A 22,816-nucleotide genomic window follows, 5' to 3' on the forward strand; every position below is an offset into this window, starting at 1 on the left:
ACGCGGGTCTATAGGTGCGCGCGATTCAACCACTCGGCCACGGCTTCCGAAGCGTCGCTAAGCGGTACGCCCATGTTTTTATAGATACCACGTGAATTTTTACGACAGTGGTACAAAAATTGCTTTTGGGAACAGTGTTACGCCATGTGGGGAGAGTCGAGATAGGCATCAATCGAAAGCTGAGTCTCCGGACTACATGCACTGCACTGGGTATTACGATAGACGCCATAGTTTTATCACGGGCATCGTTCTTGCCTCGAAAATCGAGTACAAATTTTCGTCGTTTCCATAGGTTTCTATTGCTAAATCTTTAACCGCTGTGGGAACAAAATTCTTACGTGACATAGCGTGATCACTGCATTTGGCTCGTGTGGATTGTCTTCCAGAACATGTCTGTCACCTGCTGTTACGTTTCGCCTACGACGCGCGGTATAGCCGGCGCGGATGCAACGGACGCCGGGGCTTCGTTCAAAGCGGCGGACATTTTGACCCGTTCAGCGCCGCCGATACGCCTCCCCGCCAAGCGCGTCCAGGCATGTTTCAATGCCACGTATCTTCAAGTGTGCGTGTGTGTGTGTGCATGTTGGTGCCCACGCTTGTCAAAGCGCGGCAGCCGGGGAGAGGAGCTCCCCAAGTGTGAAGCGAGGAGGTCGGACCGGCGCCGGCCCGGCGGATGCGTCACTACACTCGTCTCAACCTGTCTCTCAGAGTGTCCGTGCCCCGTCACGTGCGCCTCTATCGAGGCGTTCCCTCTTGCCCTCAACTGCGAGAGTATACACGATTTTACGGAGAGAGCGGGGATACTCTCGAACGAGGAGCACTGCGTTCGATTCGCCGTTTCCGTTTCCGGTAACCCAGAGTGGCCCTCTTGCATTGGGCTGTTAAATTTGCTCGACAGAAGCTGACGCGTGCCTGTTTCAATGTGTTTTCTCCTTTTTGCATGAGCTGGTTAACAGTAGAAATGCCTTTCACCGAGCCTACGTCGTCCGGTCAGCACTGTGTAGTGGTGGGTTGTGGCAACAACCAGCGAAAACGAAAGAATATCGCGGATAGCTTGTGCGAAAAACACGCTGTGAAGAAGGAGCAATGTGGTTGCGATATGTTTCTGTTGCACCGCTTCCCCGCGAACGTCGACTTGGGTCGTCAGTGGACTTCTCTGATAAACAGGAAAGACTTCGTGCCAAACAGAAATTCACGTGTGTGTTCTGCGCATTTCGTTGATGGAAAACGCACGGAGCAAAACTCGCTGCCGATGCTGAACTTGGGTTACCAGCGAAAGGTAAGTGAACACTTGTTCATCGCTACCTGACCCGTTATAAAGCACCGCATTTCGTGTAATTAGTGCCTTAGACATTGGGCCTTTACAGCTCTACTGAAAAAGCTTTGAAGTCATGTACCGTAGCTCGTAGCTATTTCTGCCCCTCGATTTCTGCCGAACCTGAATAGGAAACGTGCCGCAGTTTCATGCTCGATAGTGGTGCTGTGAAATGTTACAATTGAGCTAGGCTTCATGCTATCGGTGCGGAGGACACGATATCTAACTGGTGAGACGTTAACTTTTTACATCTTCGTCGCTTCGCTTGTCCGTGGCGATCTATCAGCAATTGTTGCTGAATCGAAGCCTCCGTTCTTGGCTGCGATAATAGATTTGCTGCGGTGGCCTAGCGGTTATACGCAGCCGAGGCGGCGACATTTCTATTGAGGCAAACCGCAAAAACGCTCCTGTACTAATGATTGGGTGGTCTGAGAACTTCGGGTTGTCAGAATTAATAAGTTCGTCTCTACTGCAGTGCGTTTCATAATTTTGTCAATGGCTTTGGCACATAAAACCCACGAATCTTTATCTGCGATAATAAAAAAGCTTCGTAATATTTCAGGTTATCTTTGGGCGCAGACGCCTGAACCGTGACGAAAATACGCCAGCACCAACTAAGCGGAAGGCAAGTGTACATATTGTTGTCACTGTGTGGCTGATAATGATTTATTTCCATTCCAGAGAAAAACGAGCAGAGACACACGAGATGAAGAGTCACGTCAGGTTCCTTCACAGAGTGTAAGGCTTTTCTTTGGTCTAATTTGTCAGAATCTGAACATACCAGTGAATTGAACTATGGAAAATAGCCGGTGTGTGTCGTTATAAGAACAATGTAGCCGATTAGTCACGAGAAAGATTTAAGTATGCTGCGTACCACAATACGGGAACATATTTCGTTTGTTAAACAAGCTTGTCTTTGAGAACAAGAACTTAGCTAGTTGATGTTTTGCCTACAAGTAACTTCACTTACTGGAAATGCCCCAACTAGGTCTTTCCCGTGCTTTGAAGTTTTCATAACTATGTAGGCCAGCGGAAGTTCTGTCAATGCAACAGGCTTAAAGCTATTGATGTGTTTTTACAGGTCACTTATGATGCACAAGCTTCCACATTGACCTCTCTTTTGGACAGTTTGGAATATGTGAGTAGGCATTCACTGTCTTGACATACTATCACTGAGAACATGTGCTCACTGTTATGTGTCCTACCCATACCAGGTTGGAGATAGTGCCGAGACAATTCTAGAGAGCGCTTGTGCATGTCAGGAAACAGAAGTAAGCAATCATGCCAACAGCTTAAGCTTACAGGTACACTAGACACGATAAAACCATGCCAACTGTTGCTATCGTTCTCTCAACAGGAGACTTCCCACAGTGAGCCTGCAGTGTTCACTGATGCATTTGAAAGTGAACCAGCTGTAAGTGACCTCCTGCACCACTTATTGGCACAAGTGCTGTTCAATTCTTTACCCATTATGAAAGAGTAAGCAGTTGTGCAAATTCTTCTGCCTCCTTATATTGTCATATTTAAAGGTAACTCAACTTCAACAGGCTGCAGCACACATGGAAACCACATCATTCAACAATGTTTTGGGGAATGAAGATGTAAGTGCTCACACAGCCAGTCTAGGCTTCTGAACACGGTGCCTGTTAAGAAGTACACACATTCACATGGTTTCTCCTTTCATAGGCTCACCGCAATGAAGATACGTTTCCCAGCTTTGGCACAGTTTGTGAACCAGATGTGAGTGGTGGGGACAATCTAGGCTTTTTCATATGCTGCTTCAAGTGGAACTGAGCTGCCAATTTCTTCTGCAGGTTTCCCTTCACATTGGAAATTCACTAGGCAGATGTACATTGGATAAGGAACCAGATGTGAGTGTACAGGCACTGTCCTCTCCACATGATCATGTCTACTTCCTGTGTGACACTGCAATGATGATTGCTGCTGTGCTTTGTTTACAGGCTTTCACTTATGGTGTAGCTACTCCAGACAGCAGTTTTGCAGAAAATGAAGTTTGTGGGAGCTTAATATCAGATCACGAAGTTGACGTAAGTATGCACGCAGATTATTTGAGTTGCCGGATGACGTGTTTAAGTTTCTCACAAAACTGTCATTTTGTCAGATTCACGTAAGCAAAACCGAGCACATCATGACAAGGAAAAATACAAAGGTAATATTGTGTAATGTTAACGTGTTCTACATCATGAGATGCCTTTCCACGTTCTTGTAGGTGATGAAAGATAGGTCCACACAATGGGAACTGCCACCAGCTGACCATTCCTACACCAGCACGAGACTTTCTATGACTATGAGAACTATTTCCTATCGAACACTGACCAGTGATGACATTCTTTTTTATACTGGCATTTCTGTGGCTGCATTTGACAAGCTCGTGTCAGCACTGAAGACTCAAGACAAGACAATTCGCAAGCTCTTGACCATCGAAGACCAGCTGTTATTGACACTCATGAGGCTTAGACTTGGCCTCCTTTGTGGAGATTTAGCAAGACGGTTCGAGGTCTCTGTAGCTTATGTTTCTAGAACATTTTCGAGAGTGCTGGACGACCTGGTGAAGATCATGCAAGAAGTTGTTGTGTGGCTTCCCCGCTCAAGGTTGCGGGCAAGCATGCCTGAGAGTTTCAGAAACAGCGAGTACAGTCATACAACATGCATATTCGACTGCACTGAAGCACTAATGCAAAGGCCACGGAAACTGATGGCCAGATCCCAAAGTTACAGCCAATACAAGGGTGCAAACACGATGAAATTTCTTACCGTCATAGCACCAAATGGATTTATAATGTTTGTGTCAGATGTGTATGGAGGCAGCGCATCAGACAAATACATTGTAAAGACATGTGGAGTGGAAGAGTACCTCCTTCCAGGTGATGAGATAATGGCAGACCGTGGTTTCAAGCTTGACCCTTATCTTGAAGCTCAAGGGATTAAAATGAACAGGCCTGCATTTACAAAAGGTAGGTGTCCACAATAGTGTTTTCATAACCTCCATAAACTTAAGAGCTACACAGTAATTACATGTACATGACTGCCTCTTCATCTTTTTTTTCTCAGGAAAGGATCAGCTACCTGAAAGTAAAGTCACCGAAACTAGGCGCATCGCATCGCTACGAATTCATGTTGCGCGGGCAATCAACCGAATCAAGACGTACAGAATTTTCAAGCAAGTACTGCCCATCAAGTCAAGAAAGTATGCCAGCAAAATTGTCCTTGTTTGTGCAGGACTCTGTAACCTTTAACGCCCGCTCATCAACGAACAGACAAAAGCATAAATGTCCCGTATGTACTTTAATTTAGCCTTAAGCACTCTGAGAAGTGAGTAGGGTAAACTTCACTAATGCCGTTTTAAAGTGAAAGCTTTATTGGTCTGGACTTGCAACCTGGACTTGCAATCAAGATTAACCAAGGCTAACCATGCTATGCCTTAGCTTTCGCTATGTATAGCCGAGGTAAGCCACTGCCATTTTTTTTGTAACGTCACTGGTTTCGTACCTGTGAAGCTTATGGAAGTGATTTGAAGCCAAGGTGTTAAAATGTGGTTGAATGTTTTTTTATTCATTCAATATACTTGGATGGCTCCAATGAAGCAGACATTATGAACAAATAAAATTTCACTTGCTCATCACAAATCGCAAATCTCGTCATACTTATTGCACATAGCCAGCTTTTTCTTATAATGTAGGTCCTCAAGGTGAGGCAGGAGATGCAAAAAGTAGAATGTTTTGAGCCTCTTCAAGTTCTGTTCAATGTACCGTGTGTCAATAGGCACATTTACAATGACATCACTTTCAGCCGACCACACATAAAAATAGCAGGTGGTTTTGCCACAGCAAAACATGCTAAACTGCACTTGGTCATAATAACCATTTTTGCCACCTGGACAAAGCACAGGTTCCCCATTCACAAGCTTAACGTCATACTTTCCCTTTTCAATTAATACCGTGCAATCTGACACCGTGGGACACTTGATCTCAACTAGAGCATCATCAGCACAGATGCCATCAGGGCTTGCAGACAGCCAAGGATGTGTACTGCTCACTACCATACCCGACTGCGCCACAGCCAAACCAGTCTTCCTCGTAAATGCTACTCTTGCAATGGCTTCATACTTCAGCCCATGCTTTGTGGCAGCATTACCGGTATAGCCTGGATTTGAAAGCGCAGAAACAGCTTTCGAGGGATCAGTGCTTTCCCTTTTAGGAACCCGCTTCACATTTGATGCAGTTATGCGAAGGCGCCTGGCCATGCGCCATAGCGGGCACCCCTGTTCCCTAGTGGCAAATTCAAGGGAAGCCCGTCCTTCATTCGAAAGCATAACAAACTTTTGATAAAATACTCTGCAAGGGTCGCAGCCTTTTGGGAGTTCCAAAGGGTCTGTATGTGAGTGGCGAGGCTGGCTTGGCAGATCAGTAGCCCGTGAGTCCCAAGCAGCCGCATTCAATGTACTATGAAGCAAGGTACCTGCAAGATATAAAGCAATTACACACAATTCACACTGCACTGTGCCGGCTAACACCACTTGTATATATAATGATGTGCAATAACCAAACATGATATCTACTGTATTTGACAGGCACCAACACCTATCACAATCTGCATTACCATTATGTTAAATAAATGGCAACAAATAACCCGTCAGTCTCCTAACGTATGCGTGTCGATGCCAAAAAACATACTGATGCCATACAGTGGCAAAAAAAATATAGGGTTTCAAGGAACAACCGCCGCTGTAATTTTAAGGCATTTCACTTAACACAACTGCACTCATTTCATGTTGGAAGAAATGTGCCCTCACCAGGAATGTTGAAGAGATCTGAAAATGGTTTCCTCCCAATGTGGTTCATCAGCTCTACATCATTTCCGAAGTGATGAAACTTTCGTGCGGGTTTTGGGACCTTGTTTTCGGAGTCCACAGTTCGTTTTTGCAACTTAAAGTCCATATCTTCAATCAGGACAGGTTCCACATTCCTCTTTGTTCCCCTGTTCCACTGAGCTGTTTGGTCAGTACATGATGTGCCGGTCATTCCCGAGGCGACAGCCATATCGACTTTCCACAGTAGTGCACCAACATGGCTGCAAACCCTTGCTTTCCCAGCCATACACGAGCAACCAGCAGTGATCACCTGTTCGGTGTGCCTTACGCAAGCCCATGCTGTCCAAGGCTTTTGATTTATGGCCTCCGATGGTCGAACATCCGCCTTGAGGTACACTAAGTCTGCGTTAACATTGTGACAAAGCACCTGGCCCACCCAGCCACTCTGTACAAAATTGTAGGAGTCTAGGCTTTTGTATGCCTCAGCTTCTTTGAGGTCACATGCCTTGCTCTTGATGAGGTAGCACACAATGTGGGCACTAGACACACTTGGCCACGCCTTGACATCGTCCACCCAGCTTTTGACAAACATTGGGTGCACGTAAGTCACTCCATCTGAAAAATAGGTGACATCAATCAGTGAGTGAATATGCAGGCTAAAAATATTTGCATATACTGCAGCAACAAATACAATGATTAAAAATTATATTCTGAGGATTTACGTGCCAAAACCACGATTTAATTGCAAGGCACGCAGTAGAGAACGACTCAGGATTAATTTTGACCACTTGGGTTTGTTTAACGTGCACCCGATGCACAGTACACGGGCATTTTAGCATTTCACCCCCATCGAAATGCGGCCGCCGCGGCCGAGAATTGATCCAGCGCCCCCGGGCTTAGTAGCGCAACGCCATAGCCACTACGCCACCACGGTGGGTTATCAAATACAATGGGAACATGCGATGGGAGATGGGAGATGAGATCATCGATCTCATATGTGTTAAACCAATGCCTCATCTTTGGTTACACTGCGAGATAACCCGCCGTGGTTGCTCAGTGGCTATGGTGTTGGGCTGCTGAGCACGAGGTCGCGGGTTCGAAGCCCGGCCACGGCGGCCGCATTTCGATGGGGGCGGAATGCGAAAACACCCGTGTACTTAACTTTAGGTGCACGTTAAAGAACCCCAGGTGGTCGAAATTTCCGGAGTCCTCCACTACGGCGTGCCTCATACTCAGAGAGTGGTTTTGGCACGTAAAACCCCATAATTTAATATTAAAAAACTGTGAGATGCACTTGGAGGCGACATTGTCATGCCCGTGGCTCAGACTGCAACGTCCCTACATTCCCTTCACTAAAACATTAAATGCTGTTTGTAGTGGGGTACTCCAGATTACTTTGACCAGCTCGGCTCCTTTAGTGTGAACACAACGCACGGCAGTGGACGCTGCGGCCGGCCTTAAGTCCAACAGCGCAACACCATAGCCACTGGGCTACCGCGGAGTGCTCGTTTTTCTGAGACGGTAGATATCGCTTCGTTCCCACATCGTTTCCATTTATTACGCGAGATTAGGCTTCGTAGCACGCCAGCGATGCGGGCGGATTATTAGGACGGCTAGACGGCTTTCCGCGATCGCAGATCAGTACAAACTGCGTCGTTCCGCACATGTCTGAGTGGAAAGCACTTGCAACAGAGAACGAAGATTTTGGGTAGGACACCGCCGCGAAGCTATCCTAAGCAGCTTGGTTGCAGACCAGTCATGCGATAAGATATTGTTCATAGCAGGATAGCGAGCGATGGGAAGATGCGGTGTCCGCGCCGCCACAAACGTGCGAGCTGACAGCTGCTGCTAACACTCCCGTTCAAAGTACAACTCACAGACGCACCTGTATGTAATTGCTGGCTGCGCGATCACGGACACAGCGAACGATGAAACACAGCATGCATTGTTTATTCTACGCGAAATTGACGCGCGAAACATTGCGAGTTGAGCGCACACACTCACCGATGTCGATCGTATCCCCAGCCGACAATGTGTGGGTCCCGCTGGCTCCTGGCTGCGTGCTGCTGTTCGTTGTGGCCACTGTGGCCATTTCCTAGCAGCGATGAAGACTTCGCGAGCAGAAAGATGCGTCTGCAACGCGCTAACAAAAATTCTGCAGGAATTCACAGACACAAACGTCGGCACACCTCATACAAACACGTTGCCAAAAGGCACTGCCGGCGCAGTTAACACACAGTTAACAGCCCAGCATGGCGCGGCAATGACGCTTCCGGTGAAAGCCGACAGGTGGCGCTAGTATGATGCATATGGCGGCGCCCAGCTGCCTTAGGTAAAACAGTCTATAAAAGCAGCTGCCCCCGGACGCCAAGGGGGAAGCTCCGATTTCTTCCGTTGAGTAGCGTGCTCTCCCGTCTCTCCACTTCGGTCGACCTGACCGCCCGCTCTTTTGCGATGCTAGAATAAACAAGTTGTTCTGTTACCAGTCGACGCATGCTTTGCCGTGACCTTCGGATGCTTCCAGTTGTGCCCCAGGCCGCCAGGCCAACGCTACCCTTGGGGCTTGCGACCCATTTGCAACAACGGGTGTCAGCGCCGAGATTCCAACAACTGTCTGCCAGCGGTGAGATCGCGACAACGGAGGCCAGCAGCGAAGATATGCGGTTGACTGTATGCTGAGCAGCACAACGACCATCCGGGAGCAGTGCAACGAGCCTTGTGTGATGACTGGTTGCCTGCAGCGGAACGACTGCGCTGAATTCTTGGCTGCGAGGTTTGGTGAGTGCGGGACTTTCTTCTTCTGAGTTTTGCCAGGCTTTTGTTAGTGTCAGAAACAGAGCTGGTAATTGTGGTTGTCGTTGCTGCCGGGTTAGTTTGCGGCAAGACAATAGTAGGCAGTAGAGAAAGCAGCATTCAGAGTAGCCATGGATTGGAAGTCGTTGCGCAAACTGAAATTGCTGGAGCTTGCAAGAGAGTTGGGTCTGGATGTCTCAGACAAACTCAGAAAACCAGAGCTGCTAAGGGCTATTCTTGAGTTAGAAGCTGAGGATGACGAGCTGTCGGAATGCCTTGAGACCATTGAGGAGAGGGAGCACGAACTTAAAGAGCAAAAAGAGAAAGAAAAAGAGGAGCGCGACCGTCAACACGCTTTGGAAATGAAGCGTCTCGAGGTAGAGATGGAACGCGCTCGTAATGGAAGTCAGGCACACGGTGCAGGAGAACGAGTATTGTTCAAAATGACTGACCTGATGCGGCCGTTTAAGCTTGGAGAGGACATTGGTCTGTTCCTGGTTAACTTTGAGCGAACGTGTGAGAAGCAGGGGTTCTCTCGGGAAACGTGGCCACAGCGCTTGCTCACTTTGTTACCCGGCGAGGCGGCCGACGTAGTCGCTCGCTTGAAGAGAGAGGAGGCAGAGGATTTCGACAAAGTGAAATCGAGTCTGCTAAAAAAGTACAGGCTGTCAGCGGAGGCGTTCCGCCGGAAGTTTCGGGAAAATGAGAAAGGCAGAAGTGAGTCATATACAGAGTTTGCCTACAGGCTTATGTCAAACATGCAGGAGTGGCTCAAAGAAGAGAAAGCGTTTGGTGACCACGAGAAAGTTCTGCAGTGTTTCGGGCTGGAACAGTTTTATAGTCGGTTACCTGAGAACGTGCGGTACTGGGTCTTGAATAGGCCAGACGTTAGTACGGTGGCTAAAGCAGCCGAGCTAGCCGAGGAGTTTGTGACGCGTCGGGCTCGCGGAGCTAAGGACGGTCAAAAGGGTCAATTTAACTCCAAGTTTGAGAGGCCGAAGTTCACGCCCATGAGAGCAAGGGGGGACACACGAAGTGCGGATGCGAATGAAAATAGTCCGACCGAACGTAAGGAAACGGCGGCAGCCGAAGCCGAACGCAGAAAGCGGTTCGAGATGAGGCAAGCGCGCGTGTGTTATACGTGCCAGAAGCCGGGTCACTTTTCGGCGCACTGTCCAGAAACAAAAACAAAAGTCGTGTTTTTGTCATTATGCAGCACTGACGAGAACATGAAGCTTCTCGAGCCTTACATGCGAGACCTCCTCGTGAACGGGAAAGAGTGCCGAGTGCTTCGCGATTCCGCAGCTACAATGGATGTAGTTCACCCCTCATACGTAGAACCCGATATGTTCACGGGCGAGTGCGCATGAATCAAGCAAGCCGTGGAAGCTCATAGCATGTGTCTGCCCGTAGCAAAAGTGCTTATTGAAGGACCTTTCGGAGCACTTGAGACGGAGGCCACAGTGTCATCTATGCTGCCCCCCCAGTACCCGTACCTATTTTCGAACAGGTCCGATCACCTCCTGCGCGAGAAGGGACTTCTGTTTGGTGAGGCTAGCGTTCAGGCCTTAACCAGGTCGAAAGTTCGGGAGCTCGCTGCAAAGGCGGTAGTTGCGGGGCCGACGTTGTCGAACAATGAAAAAGGGTCAGAGGCGCAGCAAGCTGATATTCAGAGCACGTCCGAACTGAATAAACTTGAGCCTGTAGCGTTGAAGGCACCAGATACTGGAGAGGACATGCCCGACACGAGAAAGTTAGAAGAGCTATCTGCAGATTTGCTCATCGCGCCTACGTCAGATGGACTCAATGGTCAGCCGGTCGGCTTTGATAGCCGAGCAAAAAAAGGATGGCAGCCTAGAAAACATACGCTGCAATGTCAAGGAAGGTATCGCCAAGAAAAATGCTCGTTTTGTGGAAAGAGGTGGGGTCCTGTACCGGAAGTATCTAGACCGCAGGGGAGTGGAGTTCGATCAGCTGATCGTGCCTCAGTGCTACCGTCAGGATCTGTTGCGCTTGTCGCATGGGGGTTCGTGGTCCGGACACCTAGGAGTTAAGAAAACTAAGGACCGTCTCTTGCAAGAGTACTATTGGCCAGGGTGTTTTCGGGACGCAGACCACTTTGTGAAGAGATGTGACACCTGTCAACGGGTGGGCAAACCAGGGGACAAATCGAGGGCGCCGTTGAAGCTGGTACCTATCATTACGGAGCCTTTTAGACGGCTCGTTATTGATACAGTGGGACCTCTGCTGGTAACAGCCACGGGGTACAGACACATTTTGACTGTGATCTGCCCAGCGACAAAGTTCCCTGAAGCAGTGCCGCTTAAAGAACTCAGCTCAGTTGAAATAGTCAGTGCACTACTGTCCATATTTGCGCGAGTTGGTTTTCCTGCGGAAGTCCAATCAGATCAGGGCACAGTGTTTACTAGCGCTTTGACGATAGCCTTTCTCGAAAGGTGCGGGGTAAAGCTGTTACACAGCTCAGTGTACCACCCCAGTCGAATTCCGTTGAGAAGCTCCACTCCGTCATGAAGCGCGTGTTGAGAGCATTGTGTTTTGAACATCAAACTGACTGGGAGCTGTGTCTGCCTGGAGTGATGTTTGCATTAAGGACCGCGCCGCATGCGGCTACGGGGTTTTCGCCAGCTGAGCTGGTGTACGGTCGCTCGCTGCGGTCTCCGCTTCGCATGCTTCGAGAATCGTGGGAAGGCAGGGGCGACGACCCAGTCGTGGTGGAGTACGTGCTTAGGCTCCTCGAACGCTTAAGAAGGGCACAGGAGTTGTCAGGTGAAGCAATGGCAAAGGCCCAGCTGAGGGCCAAGGTTTATTATGATCGGACAGCCAGGGCCCGTCGTTTTGAGGTGGGCGATGAGGTCATGATATTGCGCACATCGCTAAAAAACAAACTCGACGTGCAGTGGGAGGGCCCAGCACGGATTGTTCAAAAACTGTCGGACGTTAACTACGTACGTGGTGAGTCTGCCAGGAAAACGGAAAGCACAGCAAGTTTACCACTGTAATCTGCTCAAACCCTATAGACAACGGGAAGCAGTCGTGTGCATGATGGTAAACGTTCCCTAAGAGCTTCCGGTCGAGCTTCCGGGACTAGGCTCAGTGACGAACAGGAAAGACACCGATCAAGTCATTAGTGACTTAATCAGTAAAGCATCGCTGTCGCCTGAGCAGAAAACCAAACTACACCAGCTCTTACAGGAGTTTCAAGGTCTGTTCTCTGAGAGGTCTGGTAGGACTTCTGTCCTTACTCATGACATAGAACTTACCTCCCCAGAGCCAGTACGATCCAAGGCGTACCGGGTGTCACCCCGCCAGAGCGATATTATGGAGGCTGAGGTAAAGAAAATGCTACAGCTCGGTGTTATTGAGGCGGGTGAGAGTGATTATACCTCCCCTTTGATTTTAGTCGAGGTACCGGGCAAGGAACCTCGTCCTTGCGTCGACTACCGCAGGCTTAATTCCATCACTAAGGATCAAATTTATCCGATCCCTAACATCGAGGAGCGCCTTGAGAAAGTGAGTAGCGCTCAGTTTATTTCCACCCTAGATCTTGTCAGGGGTTATTGGCAGGTTCCACTTACAGAAGAGGCTAGTAGGTATGCGGCGTTCATTTCACCAATGGGGACATTCCGTCCTAAAGTTTTGAGTTTTGGTTTGAAGAACGCGCCATACTGCTTTTCAAGCCTCATGGATAAAGTGTTGCGGGGACAGCAAGAATTCGCTTTACCGTATCTAGACGACGTAGCGATATTCTCCGCATCCTGGTCTGAGCATATGGCACACTTGCGGGCAATGCTAACCCGCCTGTGCGAAGCGGACTTGACAGTCAAGGCTCCCAAGTGCCAGTTAGCACAGGCCGAGGTTGTCTACCTCGGTCACGTGATTGGTCGGGGTCGTCGCCGCCCCTCTGAAATAAAGGTGGCCGCTGTGCGAGACTTCCCGCAACCGCGCACGAAGACCGATATTCGGTCGTTCTTAGGTGTCGCCGGCTACTATCAGAGGTATATCCCCAGGTACTCTGATATCGCGGCTCCCCTGACGGATGCTCTAAGAAAAACAGAGCCCCAAACAGTCGTATGGGACGAGACAAAAGGAAAGAGCTTTTAGCGCCCCAAAGAGCGCCCTAACAAGCCAGCCTTTGCTACGATCGCCAGACTACACAAAAGGGTTCGTTGTTCAGTGCGACGCTAGTGAGCCAGGCATGGGCGTTGTACTGTGCCAACGGGAAAATGGAGAAGTGGAACACCCCGTCCTGTATGCTAGTCGTAAGCTGACCAGTCGTGAGCAGGCGTACAGCGCCACCGAGAAAGAGTGTGCGTGTCTCGTGTGGGCCGTTCAGAAATTGTCATGCTACCTAGCCGGCTCGAGGTTTATCATTGAGACGGATCACTGCCCTCTCCAATGGCTGCAGACCATCTCTCCCAAAAACGGCCGCCTCCTGCGCTGGAGCCTCGCTTTGCAACAATATTCCTTTGAGGTGCGTTACAAAAAGGGGAGTCTCAACGGTAACGCCGATGGCTTAAGTCGAAGCCCCTAACGTGGGAATCAGCCTCAGAGTTGTTTGTTACTGATGTTTTTCTTCCTGAGGCAGGATTTTTAACATATTGCTTTTGTTTAGTGTTTCAAAGTGATAACGTGCTTTCTAGTGCAATTTTCCTATTTGTGGACCCGTTCTGAGTGCTGCTAGACTACTGTAAGGAACTAGGCAGTGGTATAAAAGGGGAAAGAGCCTGGCAGGACTTGGTGAGGGTTGTTTCGTGCTTGCTGACTGAGCGGTTGAGTTTCGGCGTAGTTCTAACGCTTGCCGGGAACGAGAACAAAAATGTCAACTCTCCCGAAGTCACTTTGCAGTGTCCTGTGTGAACCTGAACGAGAGAACGAAGCCTTCTCTGTGCGCTGCGCTCAAGAAACGCCGAAGGACGCCCGACTTCGGTTATGAGCATCATCGAGCGACATCCATCCGGACAGCGGATGCAGTCCCCTGACCATCGGGATCTCCTTTCCCCGGCGGGGCGGTCTGTTACGTTTCGCCTACGACGCGCGGTATAGCCGGCGCGGATGCAACGGACGCCGGGGCTTCGTTCAAAGCGGCGGACATTTTGGCCCGTTCAGCGCCGCCGATACGCCTCCCCGCCAAGCGCGTCCAGGCATGTTTCAATGCCACGTGTCTTCAAGTGTGCGTGTGTGTGCGTGCATGTTGGTGCCCACGCTTGTCAAAGCGCGGCAGCCGGGGAGAGGAGCTCCCCAAGTGTGAAGCGAGGAGGTCGGACCGGCGCCAGCCCGGCGGATGCGTCACTTACACTCGTCTCAACCTGTCTCTCAGCGTGTCCGTGCCCCGTCACGTGCGCCTCTATCGAGGCGTTCCCTCGTGCCCTCAACTGCGAGAGTATAAAAGCAGCTGCCCCCGGACGCCAAGGGGGAGGCTCCGATTTCTTCTGTTGAGTAGCGTGCTCTCCCGTCTCACCACTTCGGTCGACCTGACCGCCCGCTCTTTTGCGATGCTAGAATAAACAAGTTGTTCTGTTACCAGTCGACTCATGCTTTGCCGGGACCTTCGGATGCTTCCAGTTGTGCCCCAGGCCGACAGGCCAACGCTACCCTTGGGGCTTGCGACCCATTTGCAACAACGGGTGTCAGCGCTGAGATTCCAACACTGCCTTTATCAACATTCGACCTGCAGCTTTTGTTATTCGCGAAAAACCCGCTCGTTCCACTGAAAACGCGCTAGATTCATGCCGGGCCCGCTTAGGGCGCTAGTCTGTACGTGTCCAGAAAAGCTGGATATGGTCGCTGTACGATTCGAGTAGGAGACGTACGTCCGTGGCCTGTGCAGAGGTGAGGTCAGGTGCAATCATATCGCGAAGTCATCCGTTAAGGCACCAGAGCTGTGAGCAGCAAATGGGATAATAAGCTAGGCATGCAGACTCTCAATGTGAAATTGGGAACTAGTTGAAAGGCTGGCCAAGGACATGCCGGCCGGAAGCACTTGAGAGCACAGGCTGAAATTCAGAAGCGGTAGAACGACGTCGTTATTATTAACCGCGACCAACGTATTCGGAACAGCAACGTTCCGGTTCAAATGCACGTCGACGATTGGGTGAAGGGCACATTCACCGTCAGGAACCTGTGGCTGGGCGGTCAGAGTGACGTAAGTAACTACCTCGGGTGACATACGCACATCGTTAAGCGAGCACAAGTGCGGTGAGGCCGTGCTCAGACCATCGGCGAGTTGAGCCACTTGTAACTGAAGAACGTCGGTTGCGCAGTCGATGAGAGCAAAATGACTGGGTAAGAAGTACATTACAAGGATAACGTCGTGAGGGCACTTGTCGATCACTGCAAAGAGAACAGAAGTAGGGCGGCCGGCTATACTTAAACAGGCAGTACACATTAAAAGAACAAGCAACACACCGCCGTCGGTCACACGAAGCGCTCGGGCAGCTACTAGGGTGAGGACCTTGTTTAAACGTCTACGTAGGCTAGCAGTCATCACAGACACATGGGCGCCAGTGTTGACGAGTGCTTGGACAGGTACGCCGTCTATTTTAACTTCAATTACACTTCTCTTTTTGGGCACAGACAGAGGATTTGCTGCAGAAGTAGCCAATGCAGCACACGTCCGAGGGCTGCATTTCAATTTTCCAAAAGCCACAGGGGACGAAAGGCGACGTGTTTGCGGTGTACGAGAGTGGTGTCCGCGCGGCCATGGTGAGCGACTGTACCATATGTTCCTAGAAGAGTTGTTGACACTGTTAGACTCGGCGGTGGGCCAAATATTGCGGGCATTTCCATCAAAACGGCTCAGCTTGGTCGGCATGCGAGGTGTTGAGGGCCACGAGTTGCGACAGTATCGGGCGACATGACCAATGCGGCGAGAGGTGAAACATATTCGCTGGTCGTCCGCGGTTCTCCACTCAGTCGGGTTGCGATAACACGGAGAGAAGCGTAGGGGTGGAGCGAAAATAGTAGCAGGGCGTTCGTTCGCTCTGGCATTGGCGACAGCACAGAAAGAATGTGAACCAATATTTTAAAGCTCCTGGCGAGCGATGGCTTGTACGAGAGGAACTGGAAAAGGGTTAGCATCAGGGCCGCGCGAACAGGAAGCTGCGGGCGCCATCGCATGCTGTTCACTTCGAATGATTCGCACCGCATCCTCTGATGGAGACGCATGCTGCTGTGCGGGGCGATCTTCACACGTCCACGTTGCAGCAGTGTTGGGAAGTCTGGCGAATGGTTGCAAGACTCGTAGTCTTTTGACCTGCTCGAATTGTCGGCACTCTTTGATGATAGCATCAACTGTCGAGCAGCTTTTGCACATGAGATGATTGAAGGCGTCATCAGCAATGCCGTTCAGTACGTGGGCGACCTTCTCAGCTTCTCGTATTTACGCGAAAGAGCTAGCACATCCTGGATGTACGAGACATAGGAGTCCGTGGGGGATTGGGCACGGGAGGCCAGTTGCTGCTTTGTGGCAATATTACGGCCGGCTGGTTTGCCAAACAACTCTGTCAACTTCTCTTTGCATTGGTCCCAGCGGGTCAGCTCCTGTTCGTGGTTATCATAGCACACCTTTGCCGTGTCTCTTAGGTAGGACAACAGGTTAGCTAGCATAAGCGTAGGGTCCTATCTGTTGATTCCACTGGCGCGTTCGTACATCGCCACCCACTCCTCAACGTCGGTGCCAACGGTCCCGCAGAAAGTTCTAGAGTCCTTGGGTTGCACAACCACAACCGAAGGGGACTGCGACGTAGACGTTGACGTTGGAACGGCGTTGACGTTCCAACGGTGACGTTGGAAGCGGCAACGATGTTGATTCCGCGTGCTCACCGACATTCAGGGTGCGGACGGTGATACGACGTCAACTGCGGAGCTCCGTTTTCAGCCGTGGTTCCCAGGAGCTCCCACCAATATGTTACGGGGATGTTGAAAGTACAGAAAGGCTGTATTTACACTACATACCCAAGCAGAGTCAGTGTAGTTAAAGATGGCTGACCAGCAACAACGCGCAGCAGCCAGTGCCTCGCGATCTTCTTCATGCCTCTTCTTTTATGCTTCCGTAACAGTATGTTGTATGCTGCATATTGTGTTTATGTTATATGTGTGATTCCGAAGAATGCATGATCTGTTCGCTTCGCTTTGCTGAATGCTTGCAGCCTCTGATCTACGGGGCTATGAGTAAATTCGTTTGGCGGTATAGGCCATTGGTGTTGATAGTTTGCTGTCGACGTAACACCACGAAGAAATCACGTGAACCTAGGCATAGACAGCCTGGCTGTAAAAAGTAGCGGCATGACCCATCTGACTATGACTGACGACGGACATGCGTTAGCATTGAATGACTACAGTGACAAAACATATTGCCATCATCGAAAGGAATTATGTATGAAGCGTATCCTGCAGCGGGACTCTTGTTTCGGCCTTCGCTAAAAATACCCGGCGCTATTTTATGCCACCACCGTGAAGCCTGCACGTGGGGTCCGAAATGTTTAGTGCGCCGGTGTGCGTGAACACTGGGAAACGCGTGGCCTAAGTTGGCGAGTTGGCGAGAGGTTCACTGAAGAGCGAAATACGCCCAGGGCATTTATGGCGCAGCTTGATAAAGCATTGGCGAGAAAGTCGTTCATCGAAAGCGGCACACAACCCAGTGCACTTACAGTGCAGCCTGCCAATGTGTCCGATTTATTGTCCTTAACAAATCCTTGTGACCTGAGTTTGATTTCACTCAGCATCAGATAAACTTAAGTGATCATTTTCGCCATTGTAGAGAGGCGCATAGCCAGTGCCGCATATCTACTTACCCAAGCTGGCATCAAATATGTTCTTTGAAGAACAGCGCACCTACTGGCACATAATGAGTGACCCAAATTGGCATCAAAGAGTTCTGTTGTAGAGCTGCACGTATGTACGCATTGTCACATGTTCAATTACTCAAGTTGGTTTGATGGTAAGTTTCGGACCTTGTTAGCTCACCTTGGCCGCCCAATGCGTTACTATGCGAACAACGGACTTCCCATTGACCCAGGTAAGCAGGAGAACGGTTTGATACAAACGAACGTGCATATAAACAAACACATAAGCGTACATGCATACATTGTATACCGAAAGTGCTTCAAGTACGCTGAGAATGTTAACGCATGAATGTAAATCCGCGAACCTGTACTTGCCGCACTCTTTTGAGGCGTGCTCTGTGAGATCGACGACGGATAAGATGCTGTCCACCATGGGTTTTAATTCGTTTTCAGGGATGCCTCGCAGCCGACCGACCAGGTACAGGTACTGGTACGCGTTCATATTGTCCAGGAGGCCTCCGAGCTGGAAGCAGTAGCTGATCTGTGACTGCCACTGCGGTAGGTGTGAATAAAGAAAAATATACATGTATATAATCGACAAAGTGAAGAGCATTACAGAGGGGAGTGAATAATATCAATAAAGAGAATAGAAAAAATTTAAACGGATGAAAAATCAATCATAGATGTAGGAAAATCTGAAAACCCATCCGTCATAGGCTAAGCAAGTTTTCACACCGCTTGGAAGCACTAGGGTTTCTGCTTATTCACGGCCTCTCTCGAACACAGCAGCAGTTGTAGCACTTGATGCTGCGTCCGACCGTGGTCATGGCTTGCTGTTGAAGGTCTTAGTGAGGTCAACCACGTGAATTGTCTTGCAGCACGACGGCGTCAACTTTCGCTGCCGCAGTAGCTGGAACTCCTGTCTGGGCTCCAATATCGAGCCCGTATAACGTGACGTGATAAACAAACATTGCCTCATTACTGGTCAATATGTAAGTTCTTGTCGGCAGCCATGAAATGTACGCAAGGTAGCTTGTATTTTAAAATCAATGACAAATACGTTTCTAGCAAAATTCGGGGCTTGGGCACACATTGCGCTGCGCTTGCATTTCACAACGACCGTGCTTTCGGAGGCCCTTCCCCGCCGCACTGAAACCGTTGTGGAACTCCCCTGAAAAGACGTGCATTAATTATGCGAAAGCATAATATGTTCCACGAGGAAGAGAAGGCGTTGTCCGTCGTCAGTGGTAAACATCATCATCAGTAACTCCATCAGCGTCTTGTATGGCGTCGGTAGTAACACATATTTAAAGTTGGAACAAGTTAGAGTGAGGTGACTTAATGCGGAGTAAAGTGAATGAAGGCGAAATAGAGAGGAAAAAGGTGGATTAAAGGGTGTCAAGGTTGGTGCAGATTAGAGCAAAATGGATTAAGGTGTACTAACGTAGACTTCTGAAGGACACGGGACAACGTATGACGTTATGTATCATGAACGTAACCAATCAATTAGAGATGTCAATATGCTTTCGAATTCAAATCATGCAGGGATATTTAAGTGACTGTCAATCATTTTACTGCTCAATGGAAACTGCTGAATTGTATAGTGGAGAGGATTGACAAATTCGGGACCCTGTGGTTTCACATCGATGCGGGTGGTCCGGTCGAAGGATTTTCTTTAGAATGATTATTCGCGCATATCACTGGTGGACTCGATTCCAAGGGACGGGAAGCGTAGCAGGGGGCGGCAGAAGGTTAGGTGGGAGGATGAGAGTAAGAAGTTTGCAGGGACGACATGACCACAATTAGTACATGACCGGGGTAGTTGGAGAAGTATGGGAGAGGCCTTTGCCCTGCAGTGGGCGTAACCAGGCTGATGATGATCATCATCATAATTGGTGGCAAACAAGAGTATTCAAAAGCGTCCCGGCAGTGCTCGGTCAAGAGCAGCTGCGTTCGAATGGGTGAACCGGAGCAGGCGCACTAATGGCAGAGCAGGAGCAGTACGGCTACAGCTAGAGTAGATTAGAGCAGTTGGAGCTGCTCCTGCGCGAGATACGGACGCCACATGGCGCAAAGGTGTCTTATCGTTTTATTTTAGTTTTGTTTCCGTCGTTTCGGATGAGTGTGTGGCAGCGGCGGCGGCTAAAAAGTGAAGTTCGGATGATAGTCACAGCACGTCTGGCATCATGTGATTCACTTTGTTGAAAGGTAAATGTCCTGTCAGGGACGGCAAATTACCTATTGACAAAGGGTTCAGGCAACGAGAGACAAGCTCTCCACAGGAGTACTTTGATTTAGCTCAACTACCCATAAGGGACCATGTTCATGAGGAGGACATTCGCAGAAGAATGAAGATGGGTTGTAGTGGCATACGGCAGGCAATACGAAATCCTGACTGGGAGCTTACGGCTGTCACTGTAATGAAAAGTGTAAAATGATTGCCTTCTACTGATGCTAACACAATAAAAAAACTTGGAGGTTAACAAAGAAGCTCAAGAACAAGTTAAGGACTGCACGAACAGCGACGGAACGTAAAATGTTAGGCGTAACTTTAAGACGCAGGAAGGAGCGGTGTCGATCAGTAACCAACCAGGTATAGTCGATATTCTAGCCGATACTAATAGAAATAAATGGAGGTAGGTGGGCCATGTAATGCATAGGATAGATAATTGGTGGACCATTGGAATTACAGAATGGTCGACGCATATTTTTCTACCAAGGGAAGAGGAACGTAGTCGAGGACGGCAGAAAGTTAGGTGGGGTAATGAAGTTAGGAAAATTGTAGGCCCTAGTTCAAATCAGTAGCTCATAACTGGAGTAATTGGAGATCGCAGGGAGAGGCCATCTTCCTGTAGAGTGCACAAAGAAATATGGTTCTCCCGTAATCGAGAGTAGATGTAAGGAGGAAATGGCTACCGGCAAGGCAGATTTGTTGGAGATGATACTAGCCACAATCTTAGCATGGGTATAGTACTTGTTCGCAAAGGCACACCCAACCAGACCACAGCGCACGGACCTGTTTTGAACTGTACCTCATTGCAAGTGTCGTCCCGGCCAAACAGCCATCTGTCGTGCGTCGGACGCAGCCGATTAGGTGAGGCAGCGTCTCTCGAGGCGGCGTAGAAGCCGCGCCAGTCAATGTCGGTCAATGTGCGCGATACGACGCTCAGCCGCTAGTTATGCCCCGGCATGGGCTACACTATAATTGGCCAGCCCCTGTTGCCACTTTGCCTGTATATGTTTCGGGGAATAATCTATTGTGGGTGTAGCGGAAGGAGCTGACGTTCAAAAGTTTTTCTCAAGGCGCTAGTTCCTCTTGGAAGGCAGCGCAAAACGGCATTACCCGAGTGCCAACATTTCACGCAGCCGTCCTTTCAGTTCCTCTCTTTTACTGACAGTGTTCTGGAGAACGCGGAGAGTGAGTTGTGGTTTTTCGCATGTCATATTCCTGTGATCCAATGAGTGACTTGGTGAAATTTGTCGTGGCTCTTTTGATCCAATGAGTGGCTTGGTGAGATTAGTCGTGAGGTGTTCTAGCTCGAGAGGGCATAACCCTAGTGGCAAACCGAGCTCTCGACCCGACGCGAGGTTTCTGGACGTGGTAGCGGAGCTTTCCACTTTCGGCGTTCCAACGTTCACGTACAATTGATGGCCTGTGAATAGTACGTGTATAAGGTCTAGTTATCTTTTTAGTCACAACGCGTCTCTGGCTTACGTATATTGCACATACAGAGCTTCGCTGGTTGTCCTTCTTCACAGAGTGGAATGGCGCTGAGTTTTTTATCTCCGCTGCAGGATGAAGGCTCCTCCTAGTGATCTCCAAGTACCCCTATCTTGCGCTAGCTGATCCAAGCTTGCTCCTGCACAGTTTCTAATTTCATCCTCCACCTACATTTCTGCCGTCCTGGACTACGTTTTCTCTCGCATTGTTACCCATTTTGTAAGTTCAATGGAAAGCCCACCTCCTAATGTCAACTAGAATTCCGGCTATCCTGGTTTGCTCGATGGTCCACACCACTCTCTTCCTGTCTCGTAACGTTACGCCAAACATCTATTGTTCCATCGTGGCCTAAGTGGATTATTGCAGAGTCATTTCTCAAGCCAGCACGAGTACCCCACAAGCCAATGGCTCTGGCGAAAGGAACAATAGACGGGCAGAATCGAAAGACATGACAACGTGAAACGTTCTTGCGTTCCTATTGAGGCAGCGCTGGCAGCGAAGAGATTTGCCGAATAACGCAAGCAGCGCGCTCGCAAACATGCACACACTCATAAACACGTACACACATACACATACACACACAGAGCAAGCGTTCAAGAGTACTTGGTAAATAATAATGTTACCAAGGTAGAGATGAATTCTCACACAACAAAAATTAAAGGTTTATAATCTCTGAAGCTTAATTGTCTCACGGCAATAATTTGAATACTTCCTGTTATTTTTATTCTCGATTATGAGACATGAATAAAATTTTGCGTAAACAGATCGCTGCTGCGCTCGTTCTTTCTCCTATCAAAGGTACGCTGTCTTCTTCAAGCTGTCAGTACGACTCTCCTAATATGGGCCCCCGACCGTCGTGTAGGACGTGTTGGAGATAACAAAAAACAAGAGGGTGGTTCACGGGAAGATGGGCGCTTCAAGTGATTAACAGTGGTAGAACAATGGATGCCACCGTAAAGTGGACCAGTCTTCATCAGGGCAGCGACTGCACAGAAGAAGACCACGGCTGGACAAAAATACTTGGCGAAGGTATCATGATACGACGCAAGATACTAAGGCAACAATATTTGATTTAGAGATAGAAGATACTACCGCAATTATTGCGTCTGATACGATACTTTTCATTTGTATGTTAAGATACTCGAATACATTCACAAATTTTTTATTGTAGATATGTATACTGTAGCAGCAAACGTGTGTGCAGAATAATGTTTGCTTAGAAATTTTTCAACGCCAACCAAGCATGTTTCATTATACAGAAATGTCTGTCAATCTCTCAGAATGTTGTCTATCAAGGTAAAAAAAAAGCCACCTTAAACGCGTCGCCCGGAAGCAGCGTCAGGCAACCACCC

The 22,816-nt window shown here is 49.1% G+C and overlaps 2 protein-coding genes across 2 annotated transcripts in view; one reads left to right on the top strand and one right to left on the bottom strand.

Annotated features, from left to right (window-relative positions):
* Positions 1-997: 997 nt before the first annotated feature.
* On the top strand, positions 998-4,974 carry LOC129381546 (uncharacterized). Its single transcript, XM_072285492.1, has 11 exons — positions 998-1,279; positions 2,397-2,453; positions 2,530-2,586; positions 2,673-2,729; positions 2,845-2,916; positions 3,002-3,055; positions 3,130-3,186; positions 3,277-3,363; positions 3,438-3,485; positions 3,546-4,290; positions 4,388-4,974. The coding sequence occupies exons 1-11, from the start codon at positions 1,100-1,102 to the stop codon at positions 4,570-4,572; spliced, it is 1,599 nt and encodes a 532-aa protein (XP_072141593.1). The 5' UTR covers positions 998-1,099; the 3' UTR covers positions 4,573-4,974.
* Positions 4,975-6,685: 1,711 nt separating this feature from the next.
* LOC129381618 (phospholipid-transporting ATPase ABCA3-like) overlaps positions 6,686-22,816 on the bottom strand; it is a 70,098-nt gene continuing 53,967 nt past the window's right edge. The window contains exons 4-6 of the mRNA XM_055064629.1: positions 18,109-18,296; positions 8,151-8,279; positions 6,686-6,761 (exon numbers count right to left, since the gene is read on the bottom strand). Of these exons, the coding sequence (XP_054920604.1) occupies positions 6,686-6,761; positions 8,151-8,279; positions 18,109-18,296 (393 nt within the window). The remainder of the gene's footprint in view (positions 6,762-8,150; positions 8,280-18,108; positions 18,297-22,816) is intronic.

Source organism: Dermacentor andersoni, chromosome 11, assembly GCF_023375885.2.
Source record: "Dermacentor andersoni chromosome 11, qqDerAnde1_hic_scaffold, whole genome shotgun sequence".
Taxonomy (NCBI): Eukaryota; Metazoa; Arthropoda; class Arachnida; order Ixodida; family Ixodidae; genus Dermacentor; species Dermacentor andersoni.